The 27,947-nt window shown below is 49.5% G+C and overlaps 11 protein-coding genes across 11 annotated transcripts; 4 read left to right on the top strand and 7 right to left on the bottom strand.

The window, feature by feature from the left end:
• Positions 1-41: 41 nt before the first annotated feature.
• Positions 42-2,579, top strand: Pmar_PMAR029001 (Calcium-transporting ATPase 1, plasma membrane-type, putative; the record flags this gene model as incomplete). The annotated part of the gene is made up of 1 exon (XM_002775850.1): positions 42-2,579. One exon carries the CDS (start codon positions 42-44, stop codon positions 2,577-2,579), a length of 2,538 nt encoding a protein of 845 aa, XP_002775896.1.
• Positions 2,580-3,404: 825 nt separating this feature from the next.
• Pmar_PMAR029000 (hypothetical protein) lies at positions 3,405-4,266 on the bottom strand (the record flags this gene model as incomplete). The annotated part of the gene is made up of 6 exons (XM_002775849.1): positions 3,405-3,555; positions 3,610-3,664; positions 3,711-3,810; positions 3,868-3,948; positions 3,996-4,124; positions 4,168-4,266. 6 exons carry the CDS (start codon positions 4,264-4,266, stop codon positions 3,405-3,407), a joined length of 615 nt encoding a protein of 204 aa, XP_002775895.1.
• Positions 4,267-5,008: 742 nt separating this feature from the next.
• On the bottom strand, positions 5,009-6,330 carry Pmar_PMAR028999 (hypothetical protein; the record flags this gene model as incomplete). The annotated part of the gene is made up of 9 exons (XM_002775848.1): positions 5,009-5,024; positions 5,072-5,150; positions 5,201-5,319; positions 5,366-5,441; positions 5,483-5,624; positions 5,668-5,772; positions 5,817-5,936; positions 5,988-6,066; positions 6,116-6,330. 9 exons carry the CDS (start codon positions 6,328-6,330, stop codon positions 5,009-5,011), a joined length of 951 nt encoding a protein of 316 aa, XP_002775894.1.
• A 93-nt stretch (positions 6,331-6,423) lies between these two features.
• Positions 6,424-7,611, bottom strand: Pmar_PMAR028998 (hypothetical protein; the record flags this gene model as incomplete). Its single annotated transcript, XM_002775847.1, has 1 exon — positions 6,424-7,611. One exon carries the CDS (start codon positions 7,609-7,611, stop codon positions 6,424-6,426), a length of 1,188 nt encoding a protein of 395 aa, XP_002775893.1.
• Positions 7,612-7,714: 103 nt separating this feature from the next.
• On the bottom strand, positions 7,715-9,093 carry Pmar_PMAR028997 (hypothetical protein). Its single transcript, XM_002775846.1, has one exon. The coding sequence runs from the start codon at positions 8,931-8,933 to the stop codon at positions 7,833-7,835; it is 1,101 nt and encodes a 366-aa protein (XP_002775892.1). The 5' UTR covers positions 8,934-9,093; the 3' UTR covers positions 7,715-7,832.
• Positions 9,094-9,332: 239 nt separating this feature from the next.
• Pmar_PMAR028996 (programmed cell death, putative) lies at positions 9,333-11,821 on the bottom strand (the record flags this gene model as incomplete). Its single annotated transcript, XM_002775845.1, has 16 exons — positions 9,333-9,436; positions 9,578-9,697; positions 9,740-9,879; positions 9,928-10,012; positions 10,085-10,209; positions 10,255-10,372; positions 10,417-10,552; positions 10,602-10,703; positions 10,747-10,827; positions 10,875-10,982; positions 11,035-11,165; positions 11,214-11,267; positions 11,320-11,423; positions 11,477-11,611; positions 11,665-11,705; positions 11,756-11,821. The coding sequence occupies 16 exons, from the start codon at positions 11,819-11,821 to the stop codon at positions 9,333-9,335; spliced, it is 1,650 nt and encodes a 549-aa protein (XP_002775891.1).
• Positions 11,822-12,369: 548 nt separating this feature from the next.
• On the top strand, positions 12,370-17,593 carry Pmar_PMAR028995 (adenylosuccinate lyase, putative; the record flags this gene model as incomplete). The annotated part of the gene is made up of 32 exons (XM_002775844.1): positions 12,370-12,506; positions 12,611-12,747; positions 12,777-12,885; positions 12,937-12,988; positions 13,032-13,310; positions 13,355-13,477; positions 13,526-13,591; positions 13,726-13,852; positions 13,904-14,002; positions 14,045-14,144; positions 14,201-14,309; positions 14,351-14,470; positions 14,704-14,770; positions 14,814-14,881; positions 14,925-15,023; positions 15,080-15,164; positions 15,213-15,276; positions 15,325-15,381; positions 15,453-15,556; positions 15,601-15,707; positions 15,751-15,844; positions 15,887-15,994; positions 16,039-16,154; positions 16,197-16,282; positions 16,341-16,476; positions 16,527-16,660; positions 16,795-16,867; positions 16,914-17,028; positions 17,076-17,155; positions 17,199-17,302; positions 17,347-17,484; positions 17,530-17,593. 32 exons carry the CDS (start codon positions 12,370-12,372, stop codon positions 17,591-17,593), a joined length of 3,357 nt encoding a protein of 1,118 aa, XP_002775890.1.
• A 1,136-nt stretch (positions 17,594-18,729) lies between these two features.
• Pmar_PMAR028994 (equilibrative nucleoside transporter, putative) lies at positions 18,730-20,247 on the bottom strand (the record flags this gene model as incomplete). Its single annotated transcript, XM_002775843.1, has 1 exon — positions 18,730-20,247. One exon carries the CDS (start codon positions 20,245-20,247, stop codon positions 18,952-18,954), a length of 1,296 nt encoding a protein of 431 aa, XP_002775889.1. The 3' UTR covers positions 18,730-18,951.
• A 2,216-nt stretch (positions 20,248-22,463) lies between these two features.
• Positions 22,464-23,415, top strand: Pmar_PMAR028993 (hypothetical protein; the record flags this gene model as incomplete). The annotated part of the gene is made up of 2 exons (XM_002775842.1): positions 22,464-22,503; positions 22,586-23,415. The coding sequence occupies 2 exons, from the start codon at positions 22,464-22,466 to the stop codon at positions 23,413-23,415; spliced, it is 870 nt and encodes a 289-aa protein (XP_002775888.1).
• A 570-nt stretch (positions 23,416-23,985) lies between these two features.
• On the top strand, positions 23,986-25,278 carry Pmar_PMAR028992 (hypothetical protein; the record flags this gene model as incomplete). Its single annotated transcript, XM_002775841.1, has 1 exon — positions 23,986-25,278. One exon carries the CDS (start codon positions 23,986-23,988, stop codon positions 25,276-25,278), a length of 1,293 nt encoding a protein of 430 aa, XP_002775887.1.
• A 742-nt stretch (positions 25,279-26,020) lies between these two features.
• Pmar_PMAR028991 (U2 snrnp-specific A' protein, putative) lies at positions 26,021-27,031 on the bottom strand (the record flags this gene model as incomplete). Its single annotated transcript, XM_002775840.1, has 7 exons — positions 26,021-26,068; positions 26,121-26,264; positions 26,311-26,422; positions 26,464-26,532; positions 26,574-26,658; positions 26,741-26,894; positions 26,945-27,031. The coding sequence occupies 7 exons, from the start codon at positions 27,029-27,031 to the stop codon at positions 26,021-26,023; spliced, it is 699 nt and encodes a 232-aa protein (XP_002775886.1).
• Positions 27,032-27,947: the final 916 nt, after the last annotated feature.

Below are 27,947 nucleotides of genomic sequence, written 5' to 3'. Positions count from 1 at the left end.
CTCCTCTTATGTGGTTTCAAGTCGTATCGATATCTTTTTGGATGGTGGATGGTTACTATAACTATGCCATCACTATTCTGCTGCTCACACTCATAGCTCGAGGGCTCCATCTCCGGTTTTTGTATCAGACTTACCGAGCTACTAAGAAGGCGGCCGATGAGTCCGAAGACGGCGTGCTATGCCGTGTCAGGTTCGATGGTGTGGTTGAGGAGGTTCTGGTGGTGGAGTTAGTACCTGGCGACATTGTGAAGCTGGAGGTCTCGCGTTCGATCCCTGCCGATTGCATTTTGCTGCGAGGCTCGGCCACCATCGAGCACTCCTTTATATCTGGCGAATCGGAAGTGTATACTCTCCTAGCGGCGAGCCCAGGATTCCCCCCAGGCCCCGAGAGTCTGCTTCTATGTGGTGGACTGCTACTCGATGCTAGTTGTGATGCCGTTTTCCTTGTCATTGCCACCGGTAATCAAACACTCCAAGGCCTCCACCTGCAGACTGCCACCTTGCGTCGTAGCAGTGCCGTTGAAATACGCTTCAAACGAGTGTTAGTAGCTTGCACTCTATTCCTGGCCGCTGCTGGGGCTTTCGCTTTCATACTAAGTTGGCTGTTCTTACAACAGGTCACTCTATACGACCGAATAATGAGGTCTATAGACGTCCTCACTGATGCTCTGCCGCCAGCCTTGCCCGTTGCATTGCTAGTTCTACATCTGTCGTGTTCTTCTAGCCTACGGCTGCCACCTGGAGTCCAGCCAGCCCAACGTGGGTTCCTCCCTCCTCTAATACTGGCCGGGCTAGTGGATGAGGTTATCTTCGATAAGACTAACACCATTACAACGGGCGAAGCCTCAGTCGTTGGTGTAGCATGTGGTGATCCGATGGGTGTGGTACGAAATCCTCACCAGTTACGCTCTATGCAGGCCGCTGAGCTCTTGCGTCGTGCATTGAGAGTTTCTCACTGCTCTGACCTCCACTTCTGTACGCCAGATCCCGTTGACAGGGCCATCCGTGAGTATGTCAACTGCTTGGGGGACGAGCCCTGTGTACACTGCCATGAGAATGAGTCGAGCCCGGCTGCAATTTCGATTGCCGACTCCCCAGCGGTGGATGATAAGTACTCCTTCGCGACATCTTCATCATACTTCTCCATCGATGAAATACATCCACCCGACGTGTCTCTTGATATGACAACACCACTAGCGCACTCTCCCTTCGACCCGTCCACACGCCTGACTGGTGTCCTCTGTGGTTCACCTAAAGGCCCTACTGCTTTGATTGTCCGTGGTGCCCCGGAGGCGGTGTTTGCCGCTAGCGACCCTTCAACAATACCCGTCAATTTTCACGAGATACTCTCGGGTTACACCAGAAGCGGCTTGCGAGTCTTGGCATATGGCTTTCGAAATAACTTTGGTGTGGAGGAGAGCAGATGGATGCTACCTGATAATCTGCGATTCCTCGGGCTGATATTCATTCATACAACCGTTCATCCCTTATCTACTGAGACGATAAGTGAACTGACCAGGGCTGGCGTAAAGTGTGTGCTCTGTACGGGCGACGCCGAGGGAACTGCTCGGGCTTCAGCCAGTGCTATCGGCCTCCTGTCGCGCACAAGCCTCGCTCTACCATTGATGCAAGATGAGACGGTGTACGCTCGAATGACTCCTTGGTCCAAGGAAGAGTTTGTTCGCTGCTGTAATGCCGATGGGCGGACTGTGATGATGTGTGGGGACGGTACGAATGACATCCCCGCCTTATGCTCGGCTGCTGTCGGACTCGTTCTCAACTCTGCATCATCTCACTCGAGGTGGAACACTACTACCGCGTTGCAGTACTTAGCTGGTGGCTGCCTAGTTGCTATTGATGCACTCAAGGGACCGTGGTTGGCTTGCGAGGTCTTGTCGCAAGGGCGATGGGCTAGTGCTGCTGCGGTTGTTATCATACGACTCGGAGTTACTTATGCGATCCTTCAGCTTTCCTGTGTTCTACTGCTCTACCGCTCTGGTGATAATCTAACTGACTCTCAGTACGCCAGGCTCGACCTTGTTTACTCTCTGCCCTCCCTCCTACTCACTGCTCTCTTCTTGAGATCAAGGTTCAGTACGCCGTTATCACACTCGCCGTCGCGGAATCCACTCGGGGTCGCAACTTGTTGTTTGACAGCACTGCATGTGCTACTGGGTATTGGCCTGCAAATTCTGCTCCTCTCCATGGTCGAGTCGGAGGCTTGGTCCACTCCGAGGAATACGCGTTCGAAACCAGTTATCGATTCTTGCCAAAGCTGGACATTATACGAAACACTCTGCCTCAACTATCTCAGTTTGGCCATCGCGTTGACATTGAGGAACTCCGTCGAGTCCTGGAGATCTGTCTCTCCTGTGACCATATTGGCTCTACTCTACACGGCTGGTTTCTTATACAAAGTCCTGCATATAATTTTAGCTGAACACGATCCACCATTACCCCTCTTCTTCAGAATCGCTCTAGTCGGCATTTATGTCGCACACGTTATACTCACCTCAACGATGGAGAAGATGAGCTTTTTATTATGCAGCAATACCAGACTATATTTGAGTAAAGATTGATTCCAAGAGTTTAATGTGAATTCGGTATCCGAGTTCAGTTTGAACTCCAATCGAGGGAGGAAAACACATAATGGCTCGGATTGAATTGTGGAGTTGATGAACACGGACGATAAGATGCGAGTGGTATAACCCCTTGCTCTCAGAACTTGACGAGGGACAGTGTTTCGTTTTGATTCAGGAATGAGACAGTCCCACAGCAGTCTAAATTTTCATCAGAGGGATGCTGTCACAACATTGCTGTGGGGTAAGTCTTCAAATGTTGTTGTGAGTGTCCTTGCACAACAAGTATCGTTCATTGCTAAACTGTTAACTCTCTCTATGTGAACAGTAACTGCGGTGCCTAATAATGGTTGACTCCTCTCGAAAAACCTCTCCATCCACTTTCATCCAAACGACAGTCAACTATCGTGGTGGCCGATTTCAAGTTTTAGCCGTGGACTTGTCTTAGCCCTTATTCTGCACCAACTGTTAACACAAGACTTCTACCAAGTCGGTGCAACTGCACGGCTCCTCTCATAGGGACAGCATGGTTATTGAGAATAACCCATTTAAAAGATGATCGTGAACATCAATTGTCACTCGACGCCGATTGAATGAATCGCACGTCTGATGACATAAAAAATGTGGTGCCCGAATGGAGCACGATATTGGATACGCGGTATCCCATGCAGGTTTCTGGTAAAAATGAGTATGGTCGTTGACCATCGAATCTCCTATCTCGATACCGCTCTAAACGGCAAACATTAGCATCTCATCATGTTGTTCATCCCTTACCTCTCAATCATGGGAAATCCGGACATCCTTCGCTTCCCGATTTCGCCGCAGTCACTCTGAGTCCTTTCTAGTCCATCTAGAATTGAGAATATCCAGTCGGATCGAAATGCCACCATCCTTACGTTTCCCGAAATCATCCACTGAAGAAGCATTTGGAGTGCCGCCACCACCACTTGACAATGGGTCAGCTCCGACGGAGGCTCTGAAAGCAATGAAAGGATGTCCATACCGTAACAGACCCACAACGAAGGCGTACGTAGCACTGGCCGAGGCAGTAGGGATTTCGTGGCGAGCTCCTCCGCTGGGAGCATCTGAGCAACAACAGTGGCGCCTGTAATGTTAAGACCCCGAGCTCACGCATGGCCCGCTGGGCATCCTTAAGAGCCGTCCAAGAGTAGTAATCCATTCCATATAGTCCCTCAGCATAGTAAGGTTGAGCCGGCTCATTCGCCGACAGCTGAAGTCAAAACTTGTACAGTCCCAGCCTTAAAGAGTGCCATGGCGATCGACTCACTCGTGCAGCTTCAGCCACAGCAGCAGCCTGCATCGCGAAGGTCCAACAAGCAGTATGCAAACCCGAATAGTGAGATAGTGCCTGTGGGACCAACAGTAATTCCAATAACGGAGAGGTGGCTAGCTCACCAGTGGTACGCCGTAGGGCGCGGCGACAAGGGCAGGGGCTGGTGCCGGATGGGACGGCCACATACCCCACATGTCCGCTTGGTCTTGCATGGCGATGGTGTGAGCAGCTTCCATCTGCTCTGCTAATATCTGCCAGATCACTCCGGAATTACTGACGGCTAATGGCGGTGACCTCTTCCTCCGTCTTGGGCGGACGTTCTTTAAGCTCCTCCTCAGTGTGGGCATAGAAGCAGCGCCCAAGAGGGCGGTAACTGAGACGGATGAATCCCATGGTCGACAACTGCACTAGAGGACTCACGTGCAATGCTCTCCATAGCGACATAGTTTAGTCTTTTGCAACCTTCTATGTCGAGTTATGGCGACATTCGAATGAGCTATCGCCCTCGGAATGTGGACTCCTGTGCCTGAGTAGTCGGTTTGGGGTAAACTGAGAGGAGTCGCTGGGACTGGTGGGTCCTGCTCGGTCATTATGAGTAGCACTAAAACTGTTAGTGATACCGTGGATAATTGACTAAGGCAACTCGAGGAGTGATAGCAGATAAGTCCATGCTGCTGCTGCTGCTGGGTCAACAGAATCACACACACAGGCCATGTTATCATGTTAAGAACATCACCGTCAAGGTGTTGCTGCTATCATCATGATAATCGTAGCTCTAGTAGCTGCAGTAATGTAACCACCAATACACGCACAGGTTGTTATTAATACACAGTCTTCTTCCTCACAGTCATCGAACGATATTACCACTACTACTACTACTACCACTACCAAACCACCTAGCATGCATACAAAGACTATCTACTACAACAACTATTGATATAAATAAGCATCATTATAAATAATCAGTGTGTCATCATAGACTAGTACTAGAAGGTGTTGCCAAAGTAGTAGCAGTAGAGGGAGGACGGAGAATAGTCGAAATTCGATAGTCATGGCAAACGATGACAATCCATATGGATGGATTCAGCTACTTCTAGTAGCATCTCTCTGTACAACGAAGAGGAGGAGGAGGATTCTAGTTCGACTTAGACCTGCTGCATGAGCATGATATACAACAATGTGGCGTCTGGGGTCTTACACGTTGGTCATGCCGATGACCCCTAGGCTTGACAGGTCTCTAGTGCCGCCAAAGACGCTTCGGGTCTCTAGCCCATCATCTAAAGAGAGAGCAGTCCTATCACTAGCCTAGAGGCTACTGCTGCCCTACGATTATTATTGCCACTCCTCGTATCGACATCAAGGCCGTCTACCGAGGGGGCCTTCGACGAGGCATCTGGGGTCTCGCCAGGACGAGCCAACCCTGGGGGCTTAGTGAGCAGGAGCGTGCTAATATAAGGAAGCAATGCGGGAACCAGCCTCCCAAACAGCTCACCTCGGGGTGTTGTTGTTGTTGATCATAGGAGGAGGAGCATTACCACCAACAGGAGGCGGGAACAGACCTTCCCCACCTGTAAGGGAATCTCCACGATTACAATGTGAGCGTATTTACCCTGCAAGCCCAGTAGGGCGAAGTCAAGTGAACCTGCTACGGGCAACCCACTAAGGCCCGGGATCAATCCCGAGTCCATAGTAGCAGCCATCACATCCGGGGCCATAAGCTGAGGACTCGGGAGCGTCGCCGCACCAGCAGCCTGAAGAAGGATCCACGAAGTAGCGACAGACGGTTGGATTTACTCTAGCAAGGTCGCCAGCAGTCGCAGCTTGGGCGAGTAGAGCTGCCCAATAGGCCGTGGCACCATACGGCCCGGGCATACCAGGGAGGCCACCACCACCACCACCCTGAGAAGCCCATCAGAGGTAACATTAGTGATCCTGCCACTGACCATAGTAGCCGCAAGTGTAGCAGCGATCTGAGGATTGCACCAGGGGTTGGTAGCCAACATAGCAGCAGCTTGTTCCTGCATGGCGATGTTACGGATAGTCTCCGCCTGCTCCGCAGCGATCTGAGTCATCAAAGCCATGTGTCGACCTGCTGTTGGCAGAAGAGCACCAACCTCCTCCTCCGTCTTGGGTGGTCGAGGTTGGACCTCTTCAATAGAATGTGCGTAGAAGCAGCGGCCTATAGCTCGGTACCTGACACCAGCAGCAATAGCATCCCCAAAGATGACGGTCACCGCCGTACGCGCAGTCCTCGCCATATTTACACAGCTTAGTCTTCTGCAACCTCTTGTGCCTGGTCACAGCTACCTCAGAATGGGCTATAGACCGGGGGATGTGTATCGTGGTGGCCTGCCCTGAGCTCGTGGGGGGGCTTCCAACGGTGTCGTCATCGATCGTGCCGCTGCTGCTGCCGCCAACAGCAGCAGTAGTAGTACTAGTCGGGGTGTCGTTAGTCATGAGAACTTGATTCCAAGATAGCGCTGTGGCCATGTTACGAACTCCCTTACATTGACGACAAAATACATAAGTTGCCAAATGGAAAGGAACAAGTCAACCACCAGAAGAGGGCCGGTGGGGAGCCCAGGTCATAACAATAACTTCGTTCTTGAGACTATGTACAGGAGGCAGCTCGAGGATCTCTGCAGAGACGAGTTCAGGTCCAGATTTGTCACTAAATGCTCTCTCAACAGCGGCATTGATGCGGTCAGAGTTGATGAAGATCTTAGAACGGCGACTTATAGCACCACGCCTGTCGTCCTCGGCAGTCTGACAAAGCGTCTCGTATTGGTCTTGAGGGATGTCCACAGTTGGTGTACGAGGGTAGCGGTAACCATTGTGAAACCACTGCTTCAGCTTGCCAAAGCAACACGTACAGGCGATCAGAGTCGTAGGTCTATGCCGGGCATTCCTCTCACATAAATCAATGGCCACATCAGAGAGGCCAGCGCAACAGTGGAGCCCCACTGCCACGTCAAAGCCGAGGGTCGAGACGTCGTATTTGGCGAGGTCGCATACCCTACCGTGGACCCGATCAGAGAGACCAAGCTCATCAGCCCTATACACAGCTTGCTTTACTGATATCTCCTTGATGTCAAGGACGGTAACGTCAGAGGAGGGGAATACATGGGCTAGGGTGAGAGCCAGATCACCACGACCACCACCAAGGTCCACTATCTTAACTCGGGGACCTTCCGGACCCGGGAATCGAACCCGAGACCTCAGCAATGATACCATGTGCTCTATTTGTGCCCTCTTCCTCCTACCATGATTAATACGTAGAGCTGCACCCTCGTAGTCGCCCCTTTTAAGGTGGTAATATAAACTGATATTCATCATTTCTGGTATGAGATGCTTCGGCAGACACTTCCACTCGATCGGCGCCCGTTCCGACTCCTCCACCCGCTTCACCGACACTCTCGTGGCCAACAGATTTTCCCCATAATCAAGAATGTGACCAACCTCAGCATCATGGGCGAGTCTATTGTGCGCTCGCCTTGCTGATCGATTCCGTTCATTCACTACCACTAGCATTTCCTCCACCGCAGTCCTCAGCTCATCACCATCCAGGTCCACCACGTGCAACAGGTCGCCCCTTGGGACCGAACTTCTCTCCTCCAACTCGTTGAGGTCAATCTTGCCAATCTTGTATTTCCTCAATTGATTCATAACATTTTTCACGTACAGCTTCTTGAAATGGCCACGACTGCTGCTGCTGCCATCAGCTGTAGCAGAAACCATAATAATAAACCACTGAAGAGTCTGCCACTGTCCTCCCCTCCTCGAGATCAATGTTATCAACACTAAGACGCTTAGGAATTGATAAGAAACCTAGATGTGGAAATAGCTGTCAATCTTGTAGAGGGTAATAGCAGGAACACTAGGAGAAGAGAAATAACGCCGCCTCCTATGTCGATGGTTTTGATAGCTACCCTCGAAATATGATATTAATACTACTATCATCAATAGTACACTGGCCTGAGTATGCGTACAACATGATTCACCCGATCGCTGACATAAATGTTTCCTGTGCCTTCATCGACCACCATACCACTCACTCTGCCCACATTCTCCGCCACCACAAAAGGCTGTCCAAAACGCAGCATAGGCGGTGAGGTCGTCGTCGAATCAGAACAGTTATGCGACTTAACATGGGGATAATCCTCAACAGTTTTAGTGACACTCAAACCCTCGTGTCCAGCTACAACAGTGCCAGCTCCATCATCATAAAACTCCTCTTGATAAGGACAGCAGACAATACGACCATTGTAGGAGTCACCCACGTAGAGGACCTTCCTCAGCGGGTCACTGACTACCGCACCAGGTCCTCTCAATTTGATGCGGCCATACTCGGAGCTCGGACCCAGTACTTCCTGTACTGACCCTACTTCACCATCACCATTAGTAGGAGTATACACGACTACCCTATCATTATCAGTATCAGCTACAGCTACCGAAGAGCCAGCACATATACATATATCCTCAGGCCATCGCAGACCTATGTCCTCACACACCGAGGTCACTGTAAACGTACGTCTGTCGACCCTCAATAGACGATGATTACCCGAATCGCAGACCCACAGAACCGTGCCTCGGTTAGACATCTGTACCGCCCTAGGCTCCGTCAGATCATGCTCATCCGAGTCGGGGTCTACCGCTGGCCCAACAACAGCATACGGCTCGACATCCCCAGGGTCCAACAGACATACATTATCCTCGTCCATAAGCGTACAGAAAACGCCCCCACCATCCTCATCATAACACAGACCTAGAGGCTTGCTTACCGTAGCATACACTATAGTGTCAGTATAGGGATGCTCCACAGAGACCGATAATATCCGATCATGAATGAGATCAGTAACCAACAGACGGCCGTTCTGTATTGCCAATTTCTGCGGCGACTCCACTACCCATGCGGATACCTCAGACGACTTAGTGAATAGAGCAGGGCCAGTTACAGCGAGTTGATAGGAAGGCCTCGCAAAAGCCCATGCCTCTACGGCAAGCTGATCTACCAGAGGATCGTCGTCTTCACATTCTAACAACGCATGTTTAGGACCCATCGATGTGAGGGAAGAAGAGCTACGGGTCGAAGACAGATCCGATGGGGAGGAGGTAAAACCTGTTGCTATAGCAAGCTTGGTCGCTGCAATGCAGACGACCAGGCGGTGACGACGTTCGGATAAAGGTAATGATATTGTCAATAGTTACTAATATTAAACTGATCGCAGTACTATACATCAACCGTAACCTGATAACACAACAACAAGAACAACAAATCAATATGAGAGACCATCGACTGACAATAAGAGATTCCCGCACTACTACTACAATGCTGGTAGTAGTGATACTCTACAATAGCACAGGATGAATCCAAACCATCGACGGACTCCAGAGTACTCCTAGTATGAAAAAGTACAGTCTGTGGCTTTCGGACAACAGTGCTGACACGGTCTGTTATTCTACTCCTCTTCCTCCTCTTCCTCACCATCCACATCAGGAGTAGCTGTGCGTTCCAAGATACCACGCTTAATACAGAGCCGACGGAATGCACGTAACATATCCACTGAAAACAATAACCATGATGGAATCTATATCTATTAAAAACTATCTTTTACAGTCGATACAACCGCATCTCACTATGAGAGACGAAGACACACTAGTAATGACGATGATGATGCTGCTGCTGCTCTACCCTGAAGCTTACCTGCATCAGGTATATCTAGTTTAACATCGGCAATGTTTGCCATGATGAGCTTAAACCCATTGACAATATCCTCTTTAGAAAGCTCCTCTCGAACCAATACACAATGGCACAGTAGATCAACTGATAACTATAATGCACACTACTACACTATAGGAAGCCCACCTGCCATCAGGCACTGGTCTCCCGTCCTTTCCATAGCCATCATCAGAATATACTTGACCACGATAGCTGCTTGCTCCGACGATACGTCCCACTCTGCTGCCAATCTACAAAACTCATCACCGTCAGCGCTGCAGAAGTACCTATAAAAACGCAACTTTAAGAGTAGTTCGAGACCCCGCCCCTCCTACTCCACGATAGCATTCCTCAACTCCTGTTTCCACTCCTTCATCCCACCCTCCTCCAACGCCGAGAATTCTACCTTGTCCTTATTAGCTGAAATAATATCAAACAACACTAACTCTATTGCACGCTCTAGGAGGGCAGGAGATCTACCCAATTCCCTACATGGACTGCCGGCCAAGTTGAACCTTCCATGTTGGTCATGGCGTTGTCGCCACACTCTTTCACTATCCAGGACGCTGATAGCATGCCTTATACAGTTGATGCCAACATCGTTACCCGTACGCAGTCTACGAGAGAGTAATAGGCGAGCAGACTGTCCCCCCCACCCTCACCTTAGACTGTTCTTTAAGAAAGCTGGAGGTAACAGCTCCTCCACTACTGCTTGTACGATCAACCCTGATAGCATATCGGGGGCTCCTGGGCAGTCTAGGGTGAAGTCCTCGAGAGAACCTAGCGATAATATCCAACGCGAAAGGACATTATAAGACAGGCACCTAGCATTCTGCCAAAGCCTAGTGAAAGATCGTCGTCAGTGAGTACTCTCTTATCCCTAAGGTCCGCCAACAACTGGATGACCTCAGCCCTTGTACGGACATCACGATCAAAAGAGAGCTGTAGGGCGGACCGTACCTAGGGGAAGATGGATATGCTCAGAATTGTCCAGAGCTAGTCCACTTACAAACTCATGATGCATGCCAGGCTTCTCCAATGCTAGTAGACTCTGGCGGACCTCTTCAGCTCCTCCTCCACCATGAGAGGCGAAGTAATCCACCAAGATTGCCTAAGTAGGAAATAATAATGCACCCGAGGCGGAGCGAAGCTACCTTGGCATGCTCTTTGAACTTTTTCAACTCGTCCAATTGCTCATATACGTCAATGAACTCTGAGGCGTCCGCATCCCGTATCTACAGCGAGCACGCAGTGCGGTAGGGACTTCCCCTCTTGACACCACCTTCCTCAAGAGGTTTTCCGGCAGCCTAGTGACAAAGTTATCAGCAACAATACCATCGCATAGAGCACAGTCGAGGAACTTCAAGATTTGCTCGGGAGCGTTGGGGACCTACTACGACGAGGAGGACTACACTTTGATGGGATGATGTAAAGAGGCGTACGTCTATGCTGAGATCCTCCCACACTTCAATGAGCTTCTCAAAGGCCCTCTGGTTCTGTGACTGAGTCACAACATGAGCAGAATAGAGGAGGGTAAGCAAGGACGATGCCAACGCTTGGAAGGACTCCTCATCTGAAACATCCAGAGCAGCTAGTCTCTAGTGATAGCTGTTCTTATTACGATCTAAGGCTATCTTGACGATACGGTACACTAACTCATCGTGATACATTGAACCTGAGCTCATCAGCAGTGATGGTGGTATCTTAGGTCCAACATGGTATGATACAGTCTAGGTCCTTAATCTCGTCAACGGCAGCCGTAGCGTCTTTAGTGGCGAAATAATCATGAAGTATACCCGATAGCTTTTTCTGGAATTCAGCCATGGACAGCCTGTAAATAAAGTAGGGGCGTTTGGAGTCAGCCTTCCCTGATTGTGATCGTACTTAGCTCCCTCTATGCTATCATGCCCAGTAGCATAGCTCGGTGCCCTCTGCCTCACACTTCTAAAGGTGGTACCACACTCATACACGTCTAGATTGTATTCCCCGTCCAAAATCTCATCATAGTTGGGGTCATTGCTAAACCGACAACATCACCATCTACCTTCAACCACTACTATAGGTTCACTTACCTGTCTAGGGCAGCAGCTCCAGGATCTTCAGAGAGCAACACCTGAAAGGAGTCTTCGCTGAGGAGGGGGTTGACTTAATGAGAAGTGATACCTTTTTGCTCCAACTGGCTTTATGAGATCCACCAGCAGTCCTAACAGCCTTAGGGGCGGGTGGCATCTCTCCAACGATTAGTTTATGACGAACAACACTTATGAAAAGTTCAAGAGGTCGCGCTCTGCAAAATTGTAGGCAAGACTAATCTTGCAATCTTACATTTCCTCAACGCACAAGCCTGGCTGTCTACGCCTAGGGATAGTCGAATGTAGGCCAGCTTTAACAGGGTGGTGATGATTTGGTTTTGAGTTCAGGACGCTCCTTGCTCCCACCACCTCGAAAGATTTACTGTCTATCAAGACTTGTACGTCCCCGGCATCAGTGTTGGGTAGTGGCGCTTGTCGCTGTCCATCTACGACTGCTATATGCTCAGGACGCCTGCTAACCAATCTCCTCTATTTTCACTAGACTTTTCTCTAGAGCTCCCTTGTGACGCTGACTCCGGTCTTCATGCTCAACATGATTTCTTAAATTCCTGTGTTCCTGTTCGCTCTATTCAAAAGAGGTTTTCGAGTTCCTATTCTCTGTTGAGTTTAGTTCGAGTGGCTTCCATCGCAATAGTGATAGTACAGAGCATGGACGGTCTCATGCTGTAGTTGCTTGTGTGTGATATGGAAGTCGACTCTCGTGAAGGATTGACCGGCGAGGCTGCTGAGGCGGACCTTCCTGCATTAGTGTCCAGCATGAAACACCGTGATTTGGTTGCTGTTGTCCAGAGTTACATCCGAAGCTGTGGAGAGAGCGATAGGTAATGCTGGTTGGTTTCAATAGTGTAGATTATGGCTCAACGGGGAAAGTTGGCGACTTTGTAGAGGAAGGTCGGGGGTTCTATTCGACGTGAGCGCTTATCAGGGTTAAGGTGGCTGAGCTTGCTGGTATACCTGTTCACGTCCCTGAAGACCTGGCCTCTGATACAGTGATGCACGCGAGTGCAGAGGAGGAGAGGGAGGCAGAGCTAGACCAATACGCCGGTGCATGCCCATCTCACTGTAGCATGTATGAGGTCAGCTCATCTCAGACAAAGGCGTGGAGGCATCTGAAGAGTCCGAGCCCGAGGTTGGTACCAATTCTGCTGTTGATTCTGACCAGGCTTCAATGATAGCTCGGGCCAAGTGGGTACCAATAAGGTAAGTGAAGCTTATCTATTCTCCTCCTCATCATCATCCTATTGTCGTTAGGCTCACTTACGACGAGAGGAAGCTACTACGGTTGGTAGAGAGTGCGATGCAGGTACTGCTACAAGCTAGTCGCTATCATTCACTAACTACCTCAGGTCGCCGATTACACTGATAAAGTAGACGTGCAGTTCCCTCCTAATGCGAGCCTAGCCCGACAAATGGCAATACGGGCGCGTCAAATGTGTGCTATTCTCAACGGCTTGGTAGTGGCTGAGGACTACAGCAAGGGGGCGGCCTTGGTGAAGAGCCGTGACTACGCTGCTTATGGGAATTTCTATCGGAAGGCTTTTGAGATTAGCAGACGATACAAACTGTTGAATCCAGAGAGGATGCGGTCCACCTATGGAAAACTCATCTACTTCCTCATGGACACTGTAGGCAACTGAGGGCGCCCCTGGTCTCATCGAGGATGCTCTAGGTTCGGCCGGACACTGTCGGGCTATTCGAGCACATAGGAGTGATAGAGCCAGTGAAGACCGTTTTCTCGACACTTCAGACTAGTCCACGAGCACTGAAGATGCTCAGTGACCCTCTGCTGGAGGTAGTGCTACTCTTGTGGATGTGCGTAGGAAGTGTATTGGCGTTTTAGGTGGCTACTAGGGAGATTTACAGTGAGGGACGTTCCAGAGGGGAGGTCCAACGTGATATCAAAGCTGTAGCAATGGGGGCAATGTTGATGATAATAGACGTCGCACTGGTGCTATAAAGGCACCTTGGGAACTTGCAATAGGAGAGGAGATTCTTGTCGTAGCCATAGTCGATTGACTGGCAAGTTGTACTTGTTGTCAGAAAGAGCATGCTATAAGAAAGCTATCACGGAAGTATTGTGCTAAAGGGACACGGACGAAGAGGAATAAGGGACACTTTGGTGGTTACTTCTCGTACATGTTCTCTAGTCGTAATGATGACGATTCGAGTAAGTAGTACCTTGACCAGGGATCGAACCTGGGTGTTACGGTTACCTTAGGTGATACAGAGGATAAGACTATGGACGATGAGGAGTCTAGCGGTGTCCAGCTCACTCAAGAGGATATCGAGCAATGCATCTATGCTCTTGGGGACCACAGTATGACCAGTCTCGAATAACACCTAGCAAGGCCTCCCTCAGGCACTTACTTACGCTTCAATCGACTACCTTGTGATAGGATGATACAGTACATGCAGCACTACTTCTCACCTGATAGGGTTGATCAGGACGTAACGGGGAAGTAATAGTGGTGGTGATGGTGGTGATGGTGCTATAGACCAAAGCTGTCGTGATCAGATATAATATATCCCTCGCTATTGAGGAGGGCATGGGAGGGTCTAGATTGACTCATTCACACGGCCGACAGTACAACTTCGTGTTACAAAGTCTTACTCTCTGGAGAGAGGTAGTGTAGTACTCACCTTCCCATGTTGAGGTTCTTGTTAGGTGATCAGCGATATGTACAGACTATGGCATCTCGCCGAGGAGGATCTGTTGGACCCTGCTAACCCCTACACCCTCCAACAGACTGGTCAGGGCCTTCATAGAGTTCAGAAGAGCCCAAAGGTACCTTCCTATCTCGCAAGTGGACTGCTTTGGAATATATGTTCGTTTTTTTCAGCTGAGTTTAGGCGTTTTTATACGAGTTTACATGCGAATTCGGGTAGAAGTGTGCGTAGACTAACGAAAATTCTATTAAATTTCCTCCCAGAATTTCCATATCGTCACCAACACATGTAGTTGACCATGTGCATATTTCCCCCCACATTGTCAATGGATTACCCAACTTCATGATACAGGTGATGAAAGCAATGCGGCAAATAGTAGGTAGAGTTCAGCGCCAACTGGGTGATCGCTGGATAGGAAGTAGGTGCCCTCGTTACCGTCCTTCCTTCACCTACCTTTTCAGGTACTATTGTCCACCTTGGTGACCATAACGTTCCCAATGCTCTTATGTTCATCGACAAATACGTTCAGGTAGCGGCTGTAGGTAGATCGATGCTGTTATCGTAATGTGTAGGTGCCGCGTATTTTGGGGCCTTTGGTACTGTGCTTGGACAAGATAGCGGAGATGAGGGATGCCCCGGGTATGTCGAACTTGGTCAACAACTTTGGCGGGGTGAGGACCGACTTTACCATGCACAGCGAGCAATTTCGTGGCGCGCGGTCATTTAGGTCGAGAATCTGCACCGAATCATCCTATCTGACTTCTTCCGACACGCCTTTGACGGCTCTGGTGGTGACAATTTCTTCGATGCTGGTAGTAACACCAGTTAGGAAACGTCTCGCCTCACTGGAGTTCTCTCAGGCAGTTGTATCGATGGTAGACTCACGAGTGCATGGAACTGGTGTTCTCAGATTGAAGATAAACCGTAAGTGAGCAGCTGAGGAGTGCCGACTCGATCTGTATTGGTACGCAGGTACTTTCCTGTATTCTTACTCACCGGGTTCACGGGCTTTGATGGTAAAGAGGGATGGTAAATACTCATACTTGTTCACTACATAGTTGAGTTGCGTACTCCAAGGATTAGTGGGACACTTTGTGTAGGCTTGTTACTTCTACCTCTCTCCTGCCCCACCCAATGGCTACTACTGAGCAGGAGCATAGGCTGCTGTGTATATCGCCTGTAGATGGCAGGTATGCTAACAAATGTAATAACGCCTATTGCCCTCTTGAAAAGTCTCCATACCCTCAGGCACTGATCTCAACCATATTTTCTCTGAGTTCGGCCTCATCCGTCAGCGCGTGCGTGTTGAGGTAGAGTGGCTCAAGCTGATGAGTGATCGATCGGAGTTCTCAGAGGTAGTAGTAGAAGTGCATTTCCATGGTGAGTTGGGCTGCCCAGGTACCGAGCCTGTCTACAGAGCAAAGAGAGAAGCTCTCAAGCATTGCCTCTGACCTTACTGTAGCTGATGGGCTCAGAGTTAAGGAGATTGAACGTAAGGATGCCCTATAGCTCACGTTTCGAATTTCTTTTCCAGGTACTACCAACCACGATGTGAAGGCGGTGGAGTATCTCATCAAAGAGAAGCTTCATTCCACCGGCGATCCGACTCTTGCCAAGCTCACTGAGTTCACCCACTTCGCCTGTATACACTTGATCCATCGTTTTATGTTGGATTACTCTTGATAGGTACCAGTGAGGACATCAATAATCTATCTTATGCTTTGATGTTTACTGAGGCCCGTGAGAAGGTGCTCCGATCGAGGTTTACTGCCCTTATCGATAAGCTCGCGGATCTATCGCAAGTAGTATTGGACTGACGAGAGAGGGTGGAAGCCTTTGCTCAGGAGTACGCCGACACTCCTCTGTTGGCTCTGACTCATGGTCAGCCGGCTACCCCAACGACGTTTGGGAAGGAGTGTGTGGTTTTCGTGTAATAAGGTCTCGTAAGTGTGCGTATTATTTCCCTTCCTATTGGTACCTGTATACAGTCACCGTCTGAAGCGGCAGTTGAGGAATCTCGATAGGGTCGAGGTGATGGGGAAGTTCAACGGTGCTACTGGTAACTACAACGCACATATCATAGCCTATCCGGACGTGGACTGGCTGGAGATATCGAAGACACTAGTAGGGTGGTGGGGCGCCAAGGCTTGCTGCGGTAGATAATCGTTGTATAGGTGGAGGAGAGACTGGGCCTAAACTGGCAGCCTGTATCTTCACAGATCGAGAGCCACGACTATGTGTCTGAGATGTGTGATACTGTGGCTAGGATGAACACCATCATTATCGACTTATGTCGCGATTTCTGGATGTGAGTAGTACTCGAGGCCAGGGCCGGTGCCATGGCAATACAAGGGTGAAGGGACTTCTCTATTACTGATCATCCCATGCACTCAACGACGTTATTGTTCTGTCTTGACACTTGTTCACTGATATTATCGATAGGTATATCATGCGTGGAGTGCTAGGCCTGCGTACTATCGCAGGCGAGGTAGGTTCCTCTACCATGCCTCACAAGGTGACTTCGATCTACCTTCCGCCCTGCATACTATATATGGTATCAGGTGAACCCCATTGACTTCGAAAATGCCGAGGGTAACTGTGGAGTAGCCATCTCGATGTTGCATCATTTCTCTACCAAGCTGCCTATCTCTCGTATGCAGAGGGATCTGACTGACAGTACCTCCTCAGCAGCTTGCGTGGTTGGCCGTGTTACTATTGTCTAGGTACCGTGCAGCGGGCTGTTGGTTCCGCTTTCGCCCACACCATCATCGCCATTGACTCCACTATCAAGGGCCTAAGCAAGGTAGGCTATAGGCTCCGAAGATCTTCTATAGGATGGTGCTTAGGTTATGGTGTCCGCACCCGTCGCCAATCGTGAACTTGAGGAGCACTGGGCGGTGACTGGAGAAGCTGTGCAAACGGTGATGAGAAGATACGGGCTCGAAAGGCCGTAGGGGTGACAGAGTTGGTAAGGGTCACGACACTGTCTGTCAGTTACGAGCGTCTGAAGGAGTTCACTCGTGGCCGTGAAATTGATGCCACTTCTATGAAGGAGTTTACTGAGAATATCGCTCGTGAGATTGGAGAAGACAGGCCTGGTGTGAAGGGTCTTGAGAACCTCACTCCCCAAACGTAAGGGAGAGTACAATTACCTTGGTTTCATCGCGACCGTGGTAGGTACATCGGTTTGGCCCCAGTCATAGCTCGTAAATATGGTACACCAGTGGCAGAGCAGAAATAGGCTCGAGTGTTGATACTCATTACGATAGTTTCGCGAGGCTGTACTACTTGTGTTATAGAGTTTGTGAAGTGGGTCTGGTCTCTGAGCAATAGTGAAGTCAGCCCCTGCTCGAAACTCTCATGACGGGGAGGTTGAGCACGTGCACGATTTGTGGCATTGCCTTACTCTGTTGAACACAGTGCAGGCGGGTTGCCACTACTTCCCGTTTTGCCCGCTAGCCTTGTTGCTATCACGATTCAGCAATCAACTGCCATACCTCACTTTGTGGGGTCTGATTACTGAGCAACTCTATTGTTACATTGACTACAGGAGTCGATAGCTGCCGCACGATTGTTTGAAGATTGTGAGGACGATGTACCAGGGGCTAGGTGTCACATTCCCATGCGAATTGCATGGTCATAGGCCTCACGGGATGAGCTAAGTCGCGAGTGACTTGAGGTCTCATCGTTTTCAATCTCTTTATCATCAGTCATCACTGATGACTCATCAGCAGTGTGGGTATGTTAGACATATACTTCGAAGGTCTTGACAAGCTATGAATGATAGCTTTTAAGTCGCGAAAATAAACCTATGAAGTTCAGGGTAGATAGAATTCTTTTAATTGCTCTTTATGGAACGATTAATTGCGGAAAATAAGGTAGCTGAATCGAGAAGTTGGGATGTGCCCTTGTGATCCAATTCTCAACGGAATCTGTCGAATAGATATATAAAGAGGAAAGATAGGGGCGGAATAGTGCAGGAGAGGACGGAAGGGAAAGCACGGGAGGGGGGAGAGTGTAGAGGGGGGGAGAGTGTAGAGGGAGGGAGAGTGCAGAGGGAGGGAGAGTGCAGAGGGAGGGAGAGTGCAGAGGGAGGGAGAGTGCAGAGGGAGGGAGAGTGCAGAGGGAGGGAGAGTGCAGAGGGAGGGGGAGTGTACGAGGAGGGAGAGTGCAGAGGGAGGGGGAGTGTACGAGGAGGGAGAGTGCAGAGGGAGGGAGAGTGCAGCGTGACGGAGTGCGGGGGGGAGGCATACCAATCGAATGGACCTTCAAATGAGCGATGTCGTTGATGCGAATGCAATCAACAATCCGCCCACCAGGTTTCCCTCCGAATGGCAACACAAACCGCCCTAATTGAAGAGAAACGTTCAATACAAATAGTGCAGGAAATCAGGCATAGCAAGATTCAAGGAATTCAACGTGGGACATGAGCCAAAGCTTCCTTTAACCTGTTTCTAATCGGGATCTCATCACTAATTGATCCTCCGACACTCAGGGAGGGACGCAAGACTTCCTCGAGTAACATACAATGAGAAATGACGAGCCAATGGACAGTAACGATATCTAAGAATCAAGGTGGGAGAATAATTCTCTTAAGCCTCACATGAAGGCAGTTTGTTGGATGATAGTAGCGAGCACTGAGCCGATCAGAATACCACAGATAAGACCAAAAGCCATCACATAACCAGCGATCTCCAACTCCTCATGCTCGTCTTGATCAACTTGTGTCGGTCCATGAATCATACACCAGGACGCGACAACACCATTAGAGCCAGCAAAGCAAGCCATGACAACAAAGCGGAACCAATCCTGGTTCAGAGGGTTCACATTCACTTCAGCACAGAGGAAGAACAAGGCAATGAAAATCAAACGACCAAAGGCTGCAAAGCGAGTGCCTCTCTTTCCCAAGCGGAGGTGGTAGCTAGGCGATGAACGACCGACTGTATCGAAGACCTGATAGCAATAGGTCATGAGTTGACCGAACAACCCAACGGATAAGTCCGAGGGCTTCATCTCGAATACAAGCCAGGGGAAAACAGTAAATGTAATGGTGAAACTGAGCCAAACATTGAAGGCTTGAGGAACTGTGTCCCAAACGACTTGGCCGAGTGGGCGCTTCATCTCTCTTTTTAATACGAACTTTTGGCGACCTTCCTCCAGCTCGAGGACAACACGCATAAGAGGATGCTTCTGCATAGCATACTTGTACATAGGGACAGTGGCGAAGTTGGCTAGCATACCAATACCATAGAAAAGCACCATTCGTGGATAAGTGTAGTCGGTGACACCACATCCCTGCAGGATTGCCTGACAGAGCATGTCCAACGGCCAGGCGATGAGACCAGAAAGACCTTCGCCGATGAGGATGAACTCAGTACAGACCGGATCGACGAGAGCAGCCAGGCCGAACATCGAGGACTCCATGAGCGAGTTGGCAAACCCAAAGATTCCGATGAGAACACAGCCAGCACCAAATCCCGCTGCCTGGTTATCCCTGGCGAAGGTGATGGCACAAACAGCAATGAGCATCATACTGATGCCCATCGTGACACAACCAGTGTAGAAGCGGGGACCAAACCTGAACCGATTGCCGATCCATATAAGCATCAGCTGACCAGCGTTGATGCAGAGTGAGTAGCACAGAGAGCACCAAGTTCCATAAGCATCTCCGAAGGCATCGATGAGGGTACCAAGCTCGCCCAGGATGAAGTTCCAGCCAAGGAGGGCAACACAGCCGATAACGCAGAACATGGCCTTCAACTTCCAGTCGACAACCTTGCTCTCGCTCTTTGTCACGTCAACTGGAACGACTCCCTCCACGGACTCAACCGTGGCCACATCATCAACTCTGTCAGCGATAGGTTGCTCAGCACCAAAACAAGTGAAGATGGTCATAGTTGGGTGACAAGGAAGGGGAACTGGAACCAATTGCAGACATGAAACCAATCCCTTGCCGATTCCATAAGCCAGCCTTGAAAACGCCATCCTCCCCTCAAGCCGCATAGCTCACTCCGATCTCCCCAACTTTGGTGACTCTCAGTTGCTGTCTTAACTTCCTAAACAAATGCCTACACAATGCTATCACGGGGATCCGCCTAAGACTCATGTAGCACGTCATTCGGCGGCTACACGGAATTTTTAGCGTAAATTCCGCATTGTGTGATCTGCTGTCCCCTTCCCTAAATGCCTGAGGGAAATGCCTCCGATGTGAGGACCCCGCTGTTTTAGTGCATTCAAGCACAAACAACAGTATTGAGGAACCATTCGTCTCGTTTAACCAGATGAATTGCACGCATACTCCCATGTACGCAACACGGCCAAACTCGATGCTTAGGAAGGTGTGATGGAGCGAAGTATCTCAATAAGCAAACAAAGACGTTAATAGAGATGCCACGGTTATATTGCACGATGTTCATGTACACTTATTGACATTTCTGTCCAACGATGTAACTATGTATGGACAAATCTACCAACGTCTGAGAATTGATAAAGAAATACAATACGTAGATTGCTTTATCCTAGGTAAGAAGGTATTGGCCTTTTTCTTACAATCGATGATGAACACAACAATAGAATTCCAAAGTTAAGTACATAAGAAAACATAGCATGACTGAGCAGCTAGCTGAACGCCAAGCTAAGGAGCAAAGATTGTGTGCGAGTGTCCCCCGAGAGCGCCCTTGTATGCATCGTATGTTAAACACATGATGCACTTGGTGGTGATGCCTATATCAATACGCTTTCATCGAGTGATGTCCATGGTTGGTATAGACTAATGTGATGATGTTCACCTGCCCGGTGTACAGTTGACCATATCAGTTGTGCCACGGTTCGGAATATGATCATGTGGATACTATATGGGATCCCGTCTCGCAAAAGGGTTTATACTGTGAGGTTGTCAATCAGTGTTGGCCAATGGCTGGACTCGGTTGCTGTGAGCTTTTACCATATTAATCTGAGCTCAAGTTATACCAAGGGTAAATTCTTGAACTATCAAGTAAATCCAAACTACCTTGCTCAATCCGTGTGGAACTAGACTGAAAGCTCCACTAAATAGAAGCGGAAATTCGACGACGACACCGGGAGTCACACAGCGAAGAAATCTCGCAGCATGAGTAAAAACCGCGTGGAGAACAACTTTCGTTTTTTCGCAACTTGTCGAATTCGAACTTTCCGAAAATTTCACTTAAAAATTTACTTGATTTATTAAGAGCTGGGACCAATTATTCCAATCAGACGTACTAGCCTTGTACGTTTTTCTCCGAGTGAAAAACTCCGAGTCACTCACTGGCAGTGTGGTAGAAAGTGGGGGTACCTGCCCACATATGTGGGCAAGGAAGTTCCAGGAAACAAGGAAGGACAACCGGGGATAAAGTGTACAAAATCAGCCGTACGTCCGCGTGAGTCGGCGGACTGGGGATTCGACTACCAGTTGTATCAATGCATTAGCCGCGCTGCATGTCACGCACAAGTTGCGCTGCTAAAAAACAGTGTCTCGCGAATACCAGTTCAGCGGATGAAAATACACTGAGTTTAGAGGCTATACAATGAAGAATACAGCTGCAACAATAGCAAGAAAGCTTGTTCAGCGTTCCAACTCGACTGTCTGACTGGGATACGACTTTGTTCATCTCCATTCCGAGTAGATTGATTGCGCATCTTATTCGGTTCGTGAGCATGCGCATGCGTTCCACCATGCGCGGCGTCACGTCACGCCTTGAATCAAGAATATTGATGGCTATTGCGAGGGATTGAAGGTGTAGCTTGCTCACAAATAGGCTGTGTAGAGGGTCCTCATGACAGCTCCAGTTTCAGCTTATCACTCATAGGTTTTCAAGCCAATGAGCGCTCCATCAAGAGAAATGGCAGAGTGCATGTACTGCCCACATAAAGCGCGGAAGGACAATTTCCGTCTCTACGATCACTTCGGTCGCCACCACCCGGGGCAGCCGGAAGCATACAAGCCCGAGAAAGGTCAAAGCTCTCTATTAGACTTCTTTGCCCCGACAGGGGGCGGTGATAGGGGCGCTCGGTCAGCCGGGGTCCCAAGCGCTCCCAGCGGACATGCTAGCTCAGAGTCATCTGGAGATAACAGTGGTATTCCGATCAGGACCATGGGGAGTAAAAGGGATCGCTGTGCCATGGAAGCTGAGGGTAGGTCAACGGCTTATATGTTTTAAGACTTATCATAGTATGATTATCATGCACGATGTATAGCGCGTCAACTACATCTCAGGCCATTTGGGAAGTTCCGAACCATCCGCTGCATCCATAGAGTGCCCAGGAGCACCACAGCAGAACCAGACAGCAGCTCCGCAGCCCGTCGCTCATGTTTTCGACGTTACGAGAGGTGGATTGGCTACACTTGTGAGGGCTCAAACCGAAAAGCTGGATGAGATCAAAGCTCTGCTTGACCAACACCTGGCTAACGACGCCCGCCACCAACGCGAACTCGACTTCCGCCACAGAATCGCTAACATCGGCCCCTATAAATTAGACGACGACTTGCGGAAGGTCCGATGCACGGTGTGCGATACCCATAAATGGTCTATCCCCAGGAATGAGCGTCCTGGCTTCTTCGATAGATTAGGCGTATTCAGTGTCGGAGATTCGATACCTTCTGCAGAAAGGCAACGTGATCTGATCGCTTCCCTCAAGGACCATCTCAAAGTACCGACTCACAATAGATGCATCAGTATTGGCGAGACGGGCAGAACGCGTACGCGACGGAGCGAGGCCCTGGCGGTGGCTCGCACTGCTTATTTCAATGTTGTCGAAGGTCACAGCCACAGAGAGTTTGAGAGATTGCTGGCCTTGCAGGCCGTGAATCAGATACTTTTGGGGGATAAAAATCATTCTCGGGTTCATTTCTTGCCGCAGTTCATTGATGCTATGGTCCACGAGCTTAGGGCAAGAATAGTTTATGCCTTCGAGTCCCCACAACGGTGCTTCAACATGAGACCAAGTCCTATGGCATCATCATGCGACAAGCTGACAACTCAGCGTCGTACTGTTCAAACCACCTGTGCTATCACCTTGGTGGGAGAGCAGTCGCCTACTTACTAGAAGCACCGATATGCACAGATAAGACCGGATCCGGTCTCACAGCTACGCTTCTGGAGTCTCTCATATCCTTCGGGTTCACGGAAGAGTTTCTTCGGGACAACCTCGTGGCTTTGGCCACGGATGGGGAGTACCATGCGCTGAAAGTTGGCACAAGATTAGCAGAGGCCATTGGCTGCGAGGATGATCAGATTTTCCATTCGTGGTGCATAGCACATCGGATTGAGCTTGCCGTCGACGATTCGCATAAGGGCGTCACTGATATGCGCAGCATCCTACATCCAGCGATGCCTTCGAGGCACGGCAATGCCTATGAGAACCTCAAGGCACAAGCTGAAGCGCTAGGACTTCCATTTGCAGTGCCCTTATCCTTTTCATCGACCAGATGGGCGTCAAGCGAGTGCCGCGTCTACCGCAACTTCATCATCAACTATCGTGCCATATGTGAGCTAGGTGAGCGAGTCCTGTAACCTCTGTGGAACCTGCAGGGGAGCTGTCTGACAGCGGTTGTCATGTGCGACAAACGCGTAATCGCAACTCACAGTGAGTTTCGATTACACGTTTGTCGCACGCATGAGTTACGCTCAATTGGCAAGTACATTCCCTCAGGTCAAGAAGATAGACTGGGTGCTCAAGTTCGCCGTCAGCCATGATACTCTCAACAAAATAGCCTCAGCATCTTGCACGGCTCAAGCTGTCAACCGTCGGCCTTGGCAGGTGCTCACATCGGTGCATCATCTCCGTGACGAACTTATTATTGCATCAGCTGAGCTGAGAGAGCTGGATGATGCAATTGTTGATTCTGGGGATCAGAGGGCTGAACATATCTGGTTTGTCGATCGGGATAAGTTCAAGATAGATTCATATCCTACCCTCGCTGGCATTGACTTCGTCGGTAGATCTTGGCAGACCGTGAAGCTCGACCCTATATCACCGTGGTTATTCAGGATAGCCATTGGGTTCTGCGTAAGCTGGAATGACCAACTGATCGCAGCGCTGGGGAAGCGCATGCTTAGGGATGCACCAGCGTGGTTGGAAGCTTGTTGTCAGTGTCTCAGCGGTGAGGCACTGTTCGGCTCTCGCGATGATATCAATCTCGAATGCTGCGATCATATGCTAGATAGGAATGGGCTCTCCCCGAATCTTCAATGCTTGAATAGTCCCGACGAACACTTCGGGGTCGTCGCAGATTTCGTTCGCAGCTTCAAGCCCGATTTGGAGTTCTCAACTGACCTTACTGGACTGCGAGCACAGTATCTAGAGCTTCGCGATCGCTTATGTGAGAAGTTTCTCCCAATGCCAGTGGGGGATGGTTTGCCCAAGATCGACATGGAGGCTGTGTGGTGCGAAGTGCATACCAACTCGCGGATATACTCGGGATGTGAAGATTGTATTTATATCATCGCTTGTTGCGCCATGAAAACTCACTGTGAAAGCGTGGTGGAGGCCCAATGCTCGGTGCTGAACAGCTGTAGCCCTCGCAGGCATCTTGGCCATTCTGGACTCTCCAAGGAAGCGTTCTTGGTTTGGAACTCCTTAGGTTTATCCTCAGAGAATGTGGATCACTTCCTCATGTCCAGTTTGGAAAGAATGCCCAAGACTTTTACTGGCTTCAGGAGGAAGGCCAATGATCCCAAGGCCAAGAACAAGAAAGTCACCCACTCAACGGTGATAGATAGAGTCCTGGCTCATCAGCCTCATGGTGAGCTGTCGGGTCCACGAGACTTTGTTAGACAGCAGCTGGAGGGTCGTCTTACCAGAAAAGCAGCGATACCCAACGCTGGGATAGGGAGAACCGTAGGCAAGGCTCGTGATGGTCTGGTGGAATCCGAATCAAATGAGGAATCAGCTTCCAGTTCGGATTGAACCTATGGTCAATGAGAATGACTCATTTTCCAGTTATTGATCCATTTCCTGCTGACGAACAGCAAATGTTTTTCTTTTCGTGAGTCAAGCTACGCCGTCACGGAGAATAGTTTTCTGGTATCTGTTTCGAGGCTGGTCTATACTGTCAGCCAAAAAACAGGTACTAAATCTATTAATCTATCAGATTTGAGGTTTTCTCGAGCCGACCACGGTGTCGAGTTGATCCACTCAATATGGGACGTTTATACTGCTATCATACTACTACCACTATCGATAGTGTATCAGGGGTGCCAAGCACCCGTGCTTTCCTCCCCGTTTTTCGACTATAAGAAAGTCTACCCTAGGAAGGAAAGCGCCCTTAGCCCAGGAAGGAGGGAATTTTCTACCACACTGCTCACTGGATCAGACTCAAGAACGGCTTTGATGCAATGAGTAACTCACTTTCAAATACACTTAGTGAACTGATCGCAGTCGTAGAGTTTGGTCGACCGTCGGTTAGTGATGAGATACTGGGAGGGTTATGCATCCAAGTCTGGGAAATCTCCAGGGCTTATAGGAGCACAGCAATTTTGAGGTTGTGGTATAAGGAGAAATTGCAAGCTGGAAACTAAAGAAAACACTCTTTGTGTCGCACTTGAGTAACGCAGACCTCCGTCGAGTAGAGATGAAAAGGCCCAGGTAGTCGATTGATTAATCACGGCCACCACCACCATCAACAACTTCGTACGAGGACAGACGGTAATCACTCGGTATCATCAATTTTCCTCCTCTTAGCATGTGGTACTTCTTCCTGCAATAATACACATGCTACATGCCTCTGACCAGTAAACCTAAACACTCACATTCTCATCGTCATCAGCCCCATCCTCCTCCTCTTCCTCCTCTTCCTGTTCTCCATCAACGTCTTCATCGTCGTCCTCAGAATCGCTCGTGTAGGCATCTTCATCATCCTCTGGCTCGGAGTCTTCGAAGAGTACCTCTTCTCCCTAAACATGCATTGGGTGATACTCGTCTAGCCATCGATAATAATACGTTTCTATCGTAACCGTCAAGCACTTGGAGATTCGGTAGTGCGTTGAGGAGGTCTTCACGATACGCTGCTTTTGCCATTTGCTCATCATTGTCAATGCCATCAACGGGGTTGCTGATGGAATTGGCTTACTCGAGTCATTTGTAGTGGCTTACTCGATCAAGTTGAGTATACGTATGTTCACAAGCTTGTGGAGAGGGATTAGAGCGTCCAGTTCAGCGAGTCTGATACAAACCTTCGACTCTCCCTCATCCTTAACACATACTTGTTATTTGCCAGGTGGAGCTCTTGCAAGGTCTCTTTCAAATTACCAAGAGCTTCGAGGGACTTCCTGTCCGAAAGATTGTTGGCTAAAAACAGCACATTGAAGTTCATCCATAGATTCACAGAGATCGTCTTGCTATAGCCGGGTGCATTAGGGCACAGTCTTACAGTTCAATTCGAGACGTTCTATCTTGGTGCCTTCTGGGAAGGGATGGTCAATGGCCCCCACTTGGCAGTTGTTAAGGGAGAGGAACCCCACATTGCAGTCCTTTAGAAAAGATAGATCCCCCAATACAGGAATCGATAGTCCATCTAGGATCACCTGCAATGAGCTTTAGGAGGGACTCGGAGTGTTTTCTGTGATGCTCGTACTTCTTCAAGTTTATCAAAGTGCGCAACATCCTGTTCCTTGGCATAGCGTTTGAATGCCTCTAAGAGTGAAGGTATTTGGGCTACCATGACAGGCAGAGAACGGTTGAGTTCAGTGACGGCCACAGAAAACGAAACTTACAATACGACAGAGCCTATTTGGGGTAAATTCAGATTTTCAAGGGAAATCGTGAATAGTCGCCTATTCGAAAGCACAGGATGTGTCACAACTTCAAAATATTGACAGAAAACTGGCCTCGGGTCGAATCGAACCTCGCTGGGCATTTGAACAGGCGTTCTCTGCTGCGCCAACAAATTGTTATCTTACAGTCGGTAGCCCCCGCACACGCGCTGTAGGGTTAGGATAGTTGGTCTGGATTCTCTCATTGCTTTGAGATGCTTCGCTCTACCGCTGTCGAGGATTGAGCTGGGAAGTCATTGGTAGAGACTCTCCAGTAAGGTTGGTTTACCTCACAACCCTGCCCCTCTCACACAGGCTTTCCAGAACTATTACCAACGACTGTACCCTTATCCACCCAATGTTGAACCCCGAAGCATCCATGACTTCTACTCCCTGTAGTTTCTCGCTCTATGTCCGCCACTACTAGTGATACGACTGCTACTCCGATGTTCACGGAGGTTCATGAGCCCACAACCTCAGTCCCGTTCGAGAACAGGGTTGCCTGGACCATTCGTGTCATGGACTACATCACCTTAGCCTTCTACAAGTCAGGCCTGCCTCCTCTGCATCAATGCAGCCATATAACTGTTATTCAGATACCGCATCTTGTGGGCAATACTCATGGCGGTCGTTGCTGTTGTCTTCTCCTATATTACTAACGGGGACGCTCTTGGATGGCTGCAACATAACAGTAACCGTCGCGGCATCTGTTGAACCCTATCGCGTGTTGATAGTGCTCCCATTACCCGGCCCCTCAGTGTTATTGCTCTAGTGTTCGCCGGTTTGTCTTCTCCGTCCAACGTCACTTCTTCTCTCAACGCAACG

The sequence above is a fragment of the Perkinsus marinus genome (assembly GCF_000006405.1).
Source record: "Perkinsus marinus ATCC 50983 genomic scaffold scf_1104296955288, whole genome shotgun sequence".
In the NCBI taxonomy this organism is placed as follows: domain Eukaryota; phylum Perkinsozoa; order Perkinsida; family Perkinsidae; genus Perkinsus; species Perkinsus marinus.
This window is presented reverse-complemented; position numbering and strand designations above follow the sequence as displayed.